The 13,308-nt window shown below is 41.8% G+C and overlaps 1 protein-coding gene across 4 annotated transcripts in view; it reads right to left on the reverse strand.

Annotated features, from left to right (window-relative positions):
• Positions 1–13,308, reverse strand: part of nrg2a (neuregulin 2a) — a 170,808-nt gene that overhangs the window by 25,014 nt on the left and 132,486 nt on the right. For 2 of the 4 annotated variants that reach the window (XM_090226571.1, XM_090226573.1), the window contains exon 5: positions 9,481–9,539. In XM_090226571.1, coding sequence (XP_090082697.1) covers positions 9,481–9,539 — 59 coding nt within the window. Of the gene's footprint in view, positions 1–9,480; positions 9,540–9,976; positions 10,054–13,308 lie in introns of all 4 variants that reach the window. The other 2 variants (XM_021591458.3, XM_090226572.1) reach the window with 1 other exon arrangement.

Raw genomic sequence — 13,308 nt, forward strand, 5'->3', positions numbered from 1 at the left:
TCTAACAAAACGACCATGCATGTTGTAGCTGGGACCCTTTTGATTGCAAACAGAGAAAGATTTTCAAAAAGTAAGTGATTATTTAATCGCTATTTGTGATTTTATGAAGACTGTGCTAGTTGAAAAAAATGTTGATGTTGGGGCGCCGTCCTCAAACAATCGCAATGTTAACCCTACTAGAAAACCATTATAACCCACTAATGAAACACTACAACCCTACTATAACTATACGAGAGTACCATTATGACCCTCCAACAGAACCATTATAAACCGACAATAACCCTACAAGAGAACCATTATAACCCTACTATAACCCCACAAGAAAATCTTTACAAACCTACTATAGAACCACTAAAACCCTACTATAGAACCACTAAAACCCTACTAGAGAACCACTATAACCCCACTAGAGAACAATTATAACCATACTATAACCCTTCCTGTAAATCATTATAACCCTACTAAAGAACCATTAAAACCCTACGAGAGAACCATTATAACAATACTAGAAAACAATGTTAACCCTACTAGAGAACCAATATAACAATACTAGAAAACAATGTTAACCCTACTAGAGAACCAATATAACAATACTACAAAACAATGTTGACCCTACTAGAGACCCATTATAACAATACTACAAAACAATGTTAACCCTACTAGAGAACCAATATAACAATACTAGAAAACAATGTTAACCCTACTAGAGAACCAATATAACAATACTACAAAACAATGTTGACCCTACTAGAGACCCATTATAACAATACTACAAAACAATGTTAACCCTACTAGAGAACCAATATAACCCTACTAGAGAACCACTAAAACCCTACTAGAGAACCAATATAACCCTACTAGAGAACCACTAAAACCCTACTAGAGAACCATTATAACCCACTAGAGAACCGCTATAACCCTACTATAGAAACATTACAACCCACTAGAGAACCACTATAACCTTACTATAGAAACATTACAACCCTTCTATAGAACCACTATAACCCTACTAGAAAATCATTATAACCCTACTAGAGAACCCCTACAACCCTTCTATAACCCTACTAGAGAACCACTATAACCCTACTAAGAGAACCACTAAAACCCTACTAGAGAACCATTAGAACCCACTAGTGAACCATTATAAACCACAAGAGAATCATTATAACTCTACTAGTTAACCATTATAAACCACTAGTGAACCATTATAACTCTACTAGAGAAACATTATAACTCTACTAGAGAAACATTATAACTCTACTAGAAAAACATTATAACTCTACTAGAGAAACATTATAACTCTACTAGAGAAACAATATAACTCTACTAGAGAAACATTATAACTCTACTAGAGAAACATTATAACTCTACTAGAGAAACATTATAACCCTACTAGACAACCACTATAACCCTACCTTAACCCTACTAGATAACCGCTATAACCACTATAACCCTACTAGATAACCACTATGACCCTACTAGAGAACCACTATAACCCTAGGGTTACCCTACTAGATAACCACTATAACCCTACATTAACCCTACTACACATTCACTATAACCCTACCTTAACCCTACTAGACAACCACTATAACCCTACATTAACCCTACTAGACATCCACTATAACCCTACCTTAACCCTACTAGATAACCAATATAACCCTACCTTAACCCTACTAGAGAACCACTATAACCCTACCTTAACCCTACTAGATAACCACAATAACCCTACCTTAACCCTACTAGAGAACCACTATAACCCTACCTTAACCCTACTAGATAACCACTATAACCCTACCTTAACCCTATTAGAGAACCACTATAACCCTACTAGACAACCACTATAACCCTACCTTAACCCTACTAGATAACCACTATAACCCTACATTAACCCTACTAGACATCCACTATAACCCTACCTTAACCCTACTAGATAACCTAGATAACCCAACTAGATAACCACTATAACCCTACCTTAACCCTACTAGATAACCACTATAACCCTACCTTAACCCTACTAGATAACCACTATAACCCTACCGTAACCCTTCTTGACAACCACTATAACCCTACCTTAACCCTACTAGACAACCACTATAACCCTACTAGATAACCACTATAACCCTACTAGATAACCACTATAACCCTACATTAACCCTACTAGACAACCACTATAACCTACTAGATAACCACTATAACCCTACATTAACCCTACTAGATAACCACTATAACCCTACCGTAACCCTACTAAAGAACCGCTATAACCCTACCTTAACCCTACTAGATAACCACTATAACCCTACCTTAACCCTACTAGAGAACCACTCTAACCCTACCTTAACCCTACTAGATAACCACTATAACCCTACATTAACCCTACTAGATAACCACTATAACCCTACCTTAACCCTACTAGATAACCACTATAACCCTACATTAACCCTACTAGATCACCACTATAACCCTACCTTAACCCTATTAGCGAACCACTATAACCCTACCTTAACCCTACTAGATAACCACTATAACCCTACATTAACCCTACTAGACATCCACTATAACCCTACCTTCACCCTACTAGATAACCTAGATAACCCTACTAGATAACCACTATAACCGTACCTTAACCCTACTAGATAACCACTATAACCCTACCGTAACCCTTCTAGACAACCACTATAACCCTACCTTAACCCTACTACATAACCACTATAACCCTACTAGATAACCACTATAACCCTACATTAACCCTACTAGACAACCACTATAACCCTACTAGAGAACTACTATAACCCTACCTTAACCCTACTAGATAACCACTATAACCCTACCGTAACCCTTCTAGACAACCACTATAACCCTACCGTAACCCTACTAGACGTCCATTATAACCCTACCTTAACCCTACTAGATAACCACTATAACCCTACCTTAACCCTACTAGAGAACCACTATAACCCTACCTTAACCCTACTAGATAACCACTATAACCCTACCTTAACCCTACTAGAGAACCACTATAACCCTACCTTAAACCTACTAGATAACCACTATAACCCTACCTTAACCCTACTAGATAACCACTATAACCCTACCTTAACCCTACTAGAGAACCACTATAACCCTACTAGACAACCACTATAACCCTACCTTAACCCTACTAGATAACCACTATAACCCTACCTTAACCCTACTAGATAACCTAGCTAACCCTACTAGATAACCACTATAACCCTACCTTAACCCTACTAGAGAACCACTATAACCCTACCTTAACCCTACTAGATAACCAATATAACCCTACATTAACCCTACTAGATAACCACTATAACCCTACCTTAACCCTACTAGATAACCACTATAACCCTACCGTAACCCTACTAGAGAACCGCTATAAACCTACCTTAACCCTACTAGATAACCACTATAACCCTACCTTAACCCTACTAGATAACCACTATAACCCTACCTTAACCCTACTAGAGAACCACTATAACCCTACCTTAACCCTACTAGAGAACCACTATAACCCTACCTTAACCCTACTAGAGAACCACTATAACCCTACCTTAACCCTACTAGATAACCACTATAACCCTACGTTAACCCTACTAGAGAACCACTATAACCCTACCTTAACCCTACTAGAGAACCACTATAACCCTACCTTAACCCTACTAGATAACCACTATAACCCTACCTTAACCCTACTAGAGAACCACTATAACCCTACTAGAGAACCACTATAACCCTACTAGACATCCACTATAACCCTACCTTAACCCTACTAGATAACCACTATAACCCTACCTTATCTAGTAGGGTTAAGGTAGGGTTATAATGGACGTCTAGTAGGGTTACGGTAGGGTTATACTAGTGGCTTAACCCTACTAGAGAACCACTATAACCCTACCTTAACCCTACTAGATAACCCTACATTAACCCTTCTAGACATCCACTATAACCCTACCTTAACCCTACTAGATAACCTAGATAACCCTACTAGATAACCACTATAACCCTACCTTAACCCTACTAGATAACCACTATAACCCTACATTAACCCTACTAGATAACCACTATAACCCTACCTTAACCCTACTAGATAACCACTATAACCCTACCGTAACCCTTCTAGAGAACCACTATAACCCTACCTTAACCCTACTAGATAACCACTATAACCCTACATTAATCCTACTAGATAACCACTATAACCCTACCTTAACCCTACTAGATAACCACTATAACCCTACCGTAACCCTACTAGAGAACCACTATAACCCTACCTTAACCCTACTAGATAACCCCTATAACCGTACCTTAACCCTACTAGAGAACCACTATAACCCTACCTTAACCCTACTAGATAACCACAATAACCCTACCTTAACCCTACTAGAGAACCACTATAACCCTACCTTAACCCTACTAGATAACCACTATAACCCTACCTTAACCCTATTAGAGAACCACTATAACCCTACTAGACAACCACTATAACCCTACCTTAACCCTACTAGATAACCACTATAACCCTACATTAACCCTACTAGACATCCACTATAACCCTACCTTAACCCTACTAGATAACCTAGATAACCCAACTAGATAACCACTATAACCCTACCTTAACCCTACTAGATAACCACTATAACCCTACCTTAACCCTACTAGATAACCACTATAACCCTACCGTAACCCTTCTTGACAACCACTATAACCCTACCTTAACCCTACTAGACAACCACTATAACCCTACTAGATAACCACTATAACCCTACTAGATAACCACTATAACCCTACATTAACCCTACTAGACAACCACTATAACCTACTAGATAACCACTATAACCCTACATTAACCCTACTAGATAACCACTATAACCCTACCGTAACCCTACTAAAGAACCGCTATAACCCTACCTTAACCCTACTAGATAACCACTATAACCCTACCTTAACCCTACTAGAGAACCACTCTAACCCTACCTTAACCCTACTAGATAACCACTATAACCCTACATTAACCCTACTAGATAACCACTATAACCCTACCTTAACCCTACTAGATAACCACTATAACCCTACATTAACCCTACTAGATCACCACTATAACCCTACCTTAACCCTATTAGCGAACCACTATAACCCTACCTTAACCCTACTAGATAACCACTATAACCCTACATTAACCCTACTAGACATCCACTATAACCCTACCTTCACCCTACTAGATAACCTAGATAACCCTACTAGATAACCACTATAACCGTACCTTAACCCTACTAGATAACCACTATAACCCTACCGTAACCCTTCTAGACAACCACTATAACCCTACCTTAACCCTACTACATAACCACTATAACCCTACTAGATAACCACTATAACCCTACATTAACCCTACTAGACAACCACTATAACCCTACTAGAGAACTACTATAACCCTACCTTAACCCTACTAGATAACCACTATAACCCTACCGTAACCCTTCTAGACAACCACTATAACCCTACCGTAACCCTACTAGACGTCCATTATAACCCTACCTTAACCCTACTAGATAACCACTATAACCCTACCTTAACCCTACTAGAGAACCACTATAACCCTACCTTAACCCTACTAGATAACCACTATAACCCTACCTTAACCCTACTAGAGAACCACTATAACCCTACCTTAAACCTACTAGATAACCACTATAACCCTACCTTAACCCTACTAGATAACCACTATAACCCTACCTTAACCCTACTAGAGAACCACTATAACCCTACTAGACAACCACTATAACCCTACCTTAACCCTACTAGATAACCACTATAACCCTACCTTAACCCTACTAGATAACCTAGCTAACCCTACTAGATAACCACTATAACCCTACCTTAACCCTACTAGAGAACCACTATAACCCTACCTTAACCCTACTAGATAACCAATATAACCCTACATTAACCCTACTAGATAACCACTATAACCCTACCTTAACCCTACTAGATAACCACTATAACCCTACCGTAACCCTACTAGAGAACCGCTATAAACCTACCTTAACCCTACTAGATAACCACTATAACCCTACCTTAACCCTACTAGATAACCACTATAACCCTACCTTAACCCTACTAGAGAACCACTATAACCCTACCTTAACCCTACTAGAGAACCACTATAACCCTACCTTAACCCTACTAGAGAACCACTATAACCCTACCTTAACCCTACTAGATAACCACTATAACCCTACGTTAACCCTACTAGAGAACCACTATAACCCTACCTTAACCCTACTAGAGAACCACTATAACCCTACCTTAACCCTACTAGATAACCACTATAACCCTACCTTAACCCTACTAGAGAACCACTATAACCCTACTAGAGAACCACTATAACCCTACTAGACATCCACTATAACCCTACCTTAACCCTACTAGATAACCACTATAACCCTACCTTATCTAGTAGGGTTAAGGTAGGGTTATAATGGACGTCTAGTAGGGTTACGGTAGGGTTATACTAGTGGCTTAACCCTACTAGAGAACCACTATAACCCTACCTTAACCCTACTAGATAACCCTACATTAACCCTTCTAGACATCCACTATAACCCTACCTTAACCCTACTAGATAACCTAGATAACCCTACTAGATAACCACTATAACCCTACCTTAACCCTACTAGATAACCACTATAACCCTACATTAACCCTACTAGATAACCACTATAACCCTACCTTAACCCTACTAGATAACCACTATAACCCTACCGTAACCCTTCTAGAGAACCACTATAACCCTACCTTAACCCTACTAGATAACCACTATAACCCTACATTAATCCTACTAGATAACCACTATAACCCTACCTTAACCCTACTAGATAACCACTATAACCCTACCGTAACCCTACTAGAGAACCACTATAACCCTACCTTAACCCTACTAGATAACCCCTATAACCGTACCTTAACCCTACTAGATAACCACTATAACCCTACCTTAATCCTACTAGATAACCACTATAACCCTACCGTAACCCTTCTAGATAACCACTATAACCCTACATTAACCCTACTAGATAACCACTATAACCCTATCTTAACCCTACTAGATAACCACTATAACCCTACCGTAACCCTACTAGAGAACCACTATAACCCTACCTTAACCCTACTAGATAACCCCTATAACCCTACCTTAACCCTACTAGATAACCACTATAACCCTACCTTAACCCTACTAGATAACCACTATAATCCTACCTTAACCCTACTAGATAACCACTATGACCCTACTAGATAACCTAGATAACCACTATAACCCTACCTTAACCCTACCAGGCAACCACTTTAACCCTTTGTGAAATTTTAAGGAGGATTCAATCCCTTTTGGAGATTTAAACTGCCCTTAAAAAAAACTAATGGATAAATACTAGTTAACGCAGGGGTCATGTTGATGTGTAAACACAGGGAAACATAGCAACCCTGAGTGGGGCACAAATACATGATCCCACACAGTATGCGGACATACAGTTTAATGCCAAAATAAAGGAAACTCTTAGGTAAATGAGGGATACAAAGTATATTGAAAGCAGGTGCTTCCACACAGGTGTGGTTCCTGAGTTAATTAAGCAATTATCATCCCATCATGCTTAAGGTGCTGTATAAAAATGACTGCATCGGTGATTACTGCATTGTTGTTTTAGAGCTTGTAAGGCATTTCACTGTATTGGTGCTCTTGACAATAAAACTTGTAATTTGAAAAATGCCCACGTGCTCATTATTTTGGCTACCATGGCTAGAAGAGATCTCTCTTGAAAGAGGGGTCTCAAGAGCATAGAGGTTTTAAAGGGTGTGTAGGTTTTGTCTCAGTCACCAGATCTCAACCCAATTGAACACTTATGTGAGATTCTGAAGTGGTGCCTGAGACAGCGTTTTAAACCACCATCAACAAAATGATGGAATTTCTTGCGTAAGAATTACGTTGCATTCCTTCAACAAAGTCCTCCAATAAAGTTTCAGACACTTGTAGAGTCTATGCCAAGGTCCATTGAAGCTGTTCTGGCTCGTTGTGGCCCAACGCCCTCTTAAGACACTTTATATGTTGGTGTTTCCTTTATTTGGGCAGTTAACTGTACATCAGAGCCAATAGCTTTGAGGGATGAGCTGTCGAGGCTTCAAGTTCTCCACATGCGTCTCTAATCTGGGTGTAATTGTGAGGTTGATGGACATGCTTGCTGGGGTTGCCAATGTGGAGCGCTGGTGTTGGGTTAAGATCTGTCGCCCCAGGCCACTAGTGCTGTTTAATACTACACTGTAATGTAATTATAGGGCAGGAACTCAGTGCTGAGGAGGACCTCTGTGAGAGCAGGCAGAGTTTGTTGTTTTACTGTGAGAATGGCATTCTGCTGTTAAAGCTTGGGACGTGTTATTGCAGAAACAGTGAGGAGAATAGCAGGGTAAGCTCTCTGTGTGTGTGTGTATGTGCGTGTGCACGTGTGTGGTCAGGGAATACAACTAAGAATGGCATTGTCCATACATGTCCTGATCCATGATGTGACCAGGCAGGTGTTGTCATTGTATACTGCCTATGCATTTCATTTAGACAAGCATGTTCCATATGAAGTGATGCAATACCTACATGCTTATTTTGCCTATTGCATTTAGTGATTATCCATGGGCAATATGGATAGTCAAAAAGTACCCTGGGTAGTTTATCTTATCAATAACAAATTGACAAAAGATACAGAGAAATTAGAATAACGACCAGTTAATGTAATCAGTCAATTAGGACTGTAATGTCATTTGTATTACAACTGGCAATGTCATTAAGCTGAATCAGGCGTCATCGGTCTTATTCCTAACAGTTATGTCACCTGACATTCCTGTTTGATAACTAATGCAATATAATCAGGGTATTTCTGTCCATGGATCAGCACTAATGTTATCACAAATGACTTTGGTTTTCTCCCTGACTGGAGACACACAGCAATCCAAGTATTCCATTCTAGCAGAGCACATGCAATTACTGTACATATCAATGTCAAGGACATTCAGTACCAAGTCACATGCCGACTGAACTTGTTGAAGGGGATCCAGTGAATGCATCTCTACGCTAATTCTCTGTAATGCGGTCATTTGTTTTAAAATTAGAACATCAACAAATGAACGATGTTGGTCTGAATGGAGCATCGCCGCGGGGATGAGTCAACACACACAGATGGCAGAGAACAGCTATTAGGACCAAACAACACAGAGTCCTGCCACATGTCAACATCCTGTACCACATGCAGGACAGACAGACAGACAGACAGACAGACAGACAGACAGACAGACAGAGAGACAGACAGACAGACAGACAGGCAGGCAGGCAGGCAGGCAGGCAGGCAGGCAGGCAGGCAGGCAGGCAGATAGACAGACAGACAAGCAGACAGGCAGATAGATAGACAGAAGAGGAAATGGACATACGGTAGAAACTGGCCATGACGTAGTTTTGACAGCGATCACCAGTAAAGTCATTCGGACACCTGATGGAAAGAAACAAAACCACAAACAGAGGGAGGTGGGAGGGAGGAGGAAGGGAGGAAGAAGGGAAGAGGAAGGAAGGAGGAAGGGAGAAGGGAGGGAGGGAGGAGGGAGGGAGTGAGAGAGAGAGAGAGAGAGAGAGAGAGAGAGAGAGAGAGAGAGCAGAGATGGAGGGTATCGAGAGGAGAGGATATGAACAAGAGGCAGAGAGGAAATGAAAGGAGAAAGACAGAGAAAGAAAGAAGCAGAAGAAAACTGAATTAGAACCGCAGCAATACCAGGGACAGTAGAAGCAAAGCGATCCCACCGGTGACACTGTTGTGCCGCGCACCACCCATGGCTTTGGTTGACCTGAGAGGAAGGAGGAGGAAGAGGACCATAGAGGAAGCCCAGTGACAACGTGACTCTGTTCTCAGCTGTTGGTGTCATGTGAACATACTTTTGTAAGGATTGGGCATGCGCAACCGCAGCGGCTCTGTTTGCAAACACCGCTGGCCGAAGAATCCATCTGGACATCTGGGGAGGAGGAGAGGGGAACAACATGATATGAAAAACGCAGTAGTGAAGTCTGTACACGTTACTGGTGAAGGCCTGAAAGAGAGGTTACATTACAACATGCAAGTTGGTGGTCCAGAAACATTACACTAAAAAGCATCACTAGGTTTTGGCTTACTCAGTCAAGTAATTGGGTTAGAAATGAGTGTCACTCAACAAGAGTGAATGTCTCTTGCTGAATAGAAGGCAGTTGACCATGAGGTCCGTGAGGACTCAATGATCTCTACCATCCTAGTCTATCTGTATCATCTAACAATCAATAGTGTCATGTGTTCAAACACATTAACACTGGTAGGAACATGTCTGCTCATGAAGGCAACATTTCCACAGCACCAGTTCTTAGCAAACAAACTGTAGCTGCATCCAACAGTGCCTGTTGGTAGAGAATCAGGTAACATAGAAGCATAGACATGGAAACATTGGGACTGAGGCATATAGCTGGATCAAACAATAGACAATATAGGATATGGGCTCATGGCAACATTAGACAACTTTAGAAGGGATCAAAACATCTGGATTCTGGAGTGAACCATCGCTTAAACAAACTCTGCCTTTGCATTGGATGGCACTTTGCATTGGATGGCACTTTGCATTGGATGGCACTTTGCATTGTATGGCACTTTGCATTGGATGGCACTATAAAACAATCAAATTAGATCATATCAAATGTTATTTGTCACATACACGTGTTTAGCAGATGTTATTGCGGGTGAAGTGAAAAGCTAGTGTTTCTAGCTCCAACAGTGCAGTAATATCTAACAAGTAAGATCTAACAATACACACAATCTAAAGTAAAGAAATGGAATTAAGAATATATAAATATTTGGACGAGTAATGTCAGCATGGCATTGATTAAGCTACAGCAGAATAGGATAGAATACAGTATATACATATGAGATGGGCAATGCAAAATATGTAAACATTATTAAAGTGACTCGTGTTCCATTATTAAGTGGCCAGTGATGTCAAGTCTATGTATATAGGGCAGCAGCCTCTAATGTACTAGTGATGGCTATTTAACAGTCTGATGGCCTTGAGATAGAAGCTGTTGTTCAATCTCTCAGTCCCAGCTTTCATGCACCTGTACTGACCTTGCCTTCTGAATGATAGCGGGGTGAACAGGCAGTGGTGATTTTGATGATCTTTTTGGCCTTCCTGTGACATTGGGTGCTGTAGGTGTCCTGGAGGGCAGGTAGCTTGCCCCCAGTGATGCGTTTTGCAGACCGCACCATCCTCTGGAGACCCTGCGGATGTGGGCGGTGCAGTTGCCGTACCAGGTGGTGATACAGCCCTACAGGATGCTCTCAATTGTGCGTCTGTAAAAGTTTGTGAGGGTTTTAGGTGCCACGCCAAATATCTTCAGCCTCCTGAGGTTGTGTGGGTGGACCATTTCAATTTGTCACTGATGTGTACGCCGAGGAACTTGAAGCTTCCACCTTTTTCCCTGCGGTCCCATCAAAATAGGGGGGTGTTCCCTCTGCTGTTTCCTGAAGTCCATCCTTGTGGGGCCCCAGTGTTGAGGATCAGCGAAGTGGAGGTGTTGTTTCCTATCTTCACCACCTGGGGGCGGCCCGTCAGGAAGTCCAGGGCAGGGTTCAGACCCAGGGCTTCGAGCTTAACGATGAGCTTGGAGGGTACTATGGTGTTGAATGCTGAGCTATAGTTAATGAACAGCATTCTTACATAGGTATTCCTCTTGTCCAGATGGGATAGGGCAGTTTGTAGGTCTACTGTACAGTATCAGGTAAGATAGAGGTGTTATGATCCTTGACTAGTCTCTCAAAGTACTTGATGACAGAAGTGAGTGCTAAGGAGCAGGAACAACGGTGGACATCTTGAAGCATGCGGGGACAACAGACCTAGGGAGAGATTGAATACATCCGTAAACACTGCAGCCAGCTGGTCTGCGCATGCTCTGAGGTCACGGCTAAGGATGCCGCCTGGGCCGGCAATTTTGTGAGGGTTAACACGCTTGTCTTACTCACGTCGGCCACGGAGAAGGAGAGCACACAGTCCTTGGAAGCGGGCCGCATCGGTAGCACTGTGTAATCCTCAAAGCGGGCGGTGAAGGTGTTTAGCTTGTCCGGAAGCAAGACGTCAGTGTCCGTGGCTAGTTTTCCCTTTGTTGTCCATGACTGTCTGTAGACATGGCTGGCAGACTTAGTAGGAGGGTACACTGTTCAAAATACAATACAGTCTGTCTCTTCCTCTCCCTCTCTCCTAATATCCCCAATTTTGCAGATATTAGGCCGCCCGTCCCCACCTCCCCATCTGTGCTGTTATAACTGACAGGTACACCAGTGAGAAAGGCAGAGGTCATGGAATAATGTTCCCCTGATTGAAAGTGCCAGAGGGGTGGGCCTACATGTGTCCTCAAGTGCCCCACCAGGGAGGTAGGGGGGTGCATGGGGAAACCAACCCACAGGGATGAAACAACCCCCCCTCCAATCACACCATCCCCCTCTCTTTCTAACCTCTTGGCCTCTTCCTTCTTCACATGGGGTTGCAAATAGCCCTGCATCATTTGACTTGGTCCTGTATAGAAGAGACTCATTCTGTTACATATGTTGAACCTTTATTATCCTGGTAATAAAACGCAGTAGGCCCCCTGCCTGTGAACTTCATCATATAGCAACCACATATAATTTTGGCCATGATGTTCTGGGAGACTTTTATTGCACTTTTATGTCTCTCTCTGTGCCCACGTCTTTGTTCCCTGGCCTTTCTACATGTCTGGTGGAGAGGAGTGCATTGAATATGGTGAAGACAGTTGATGTCCAGAGTTACACTGTCACGCCTCTTTCATGTTGGCAAAGCTCTGTTGAGTTTGCTCATGAACCGCAACAACCATATTTATAATAATAACAATAATAATGATCATTAATTCAACTTTTATAGTGCTGTACATAAAGAACATTTCAAAGTGCTGTAAAGCAACAAAAACATTCAAAAACAACATAATTATTCATCATGAGTAGATCGACAGTCAAGAGACTAAAGGTTGAGAATGTTCATGGCTTGATTGAGGTCAGCGCAGGGAGGAGGTGTTCAAAGAGAAGACCCGGAAGCAGGGAGGCGGGAGGCAGCACGTTGTCATCATGGTGTCTCGACCATTCACACTATCTGTGGCTTTGTAGTAGGACTCAGTCAGATGAAGTGAGAGTTTCGTACTAGCAACTGGACTAGAGGCTAGCTAGCTAGCTACTCTTCACTACT

Source organism: Oncorhynchus mykiss, chromosome 29, assembly GCF_057628025.1.
Source record: "Oncorhynchus mykiss isolate SJ-2025 chromosome 29, ASM5762802v1, whole genome shotgun sequence".
In the NCBI taxonomy this organism is placed as follows: Eukaryota; Metazoa; Chordata; class Actinopteri; order Salmoniformes; family Salmonidae; genus Oncorhynchus; species Oncorhynchus mykiss.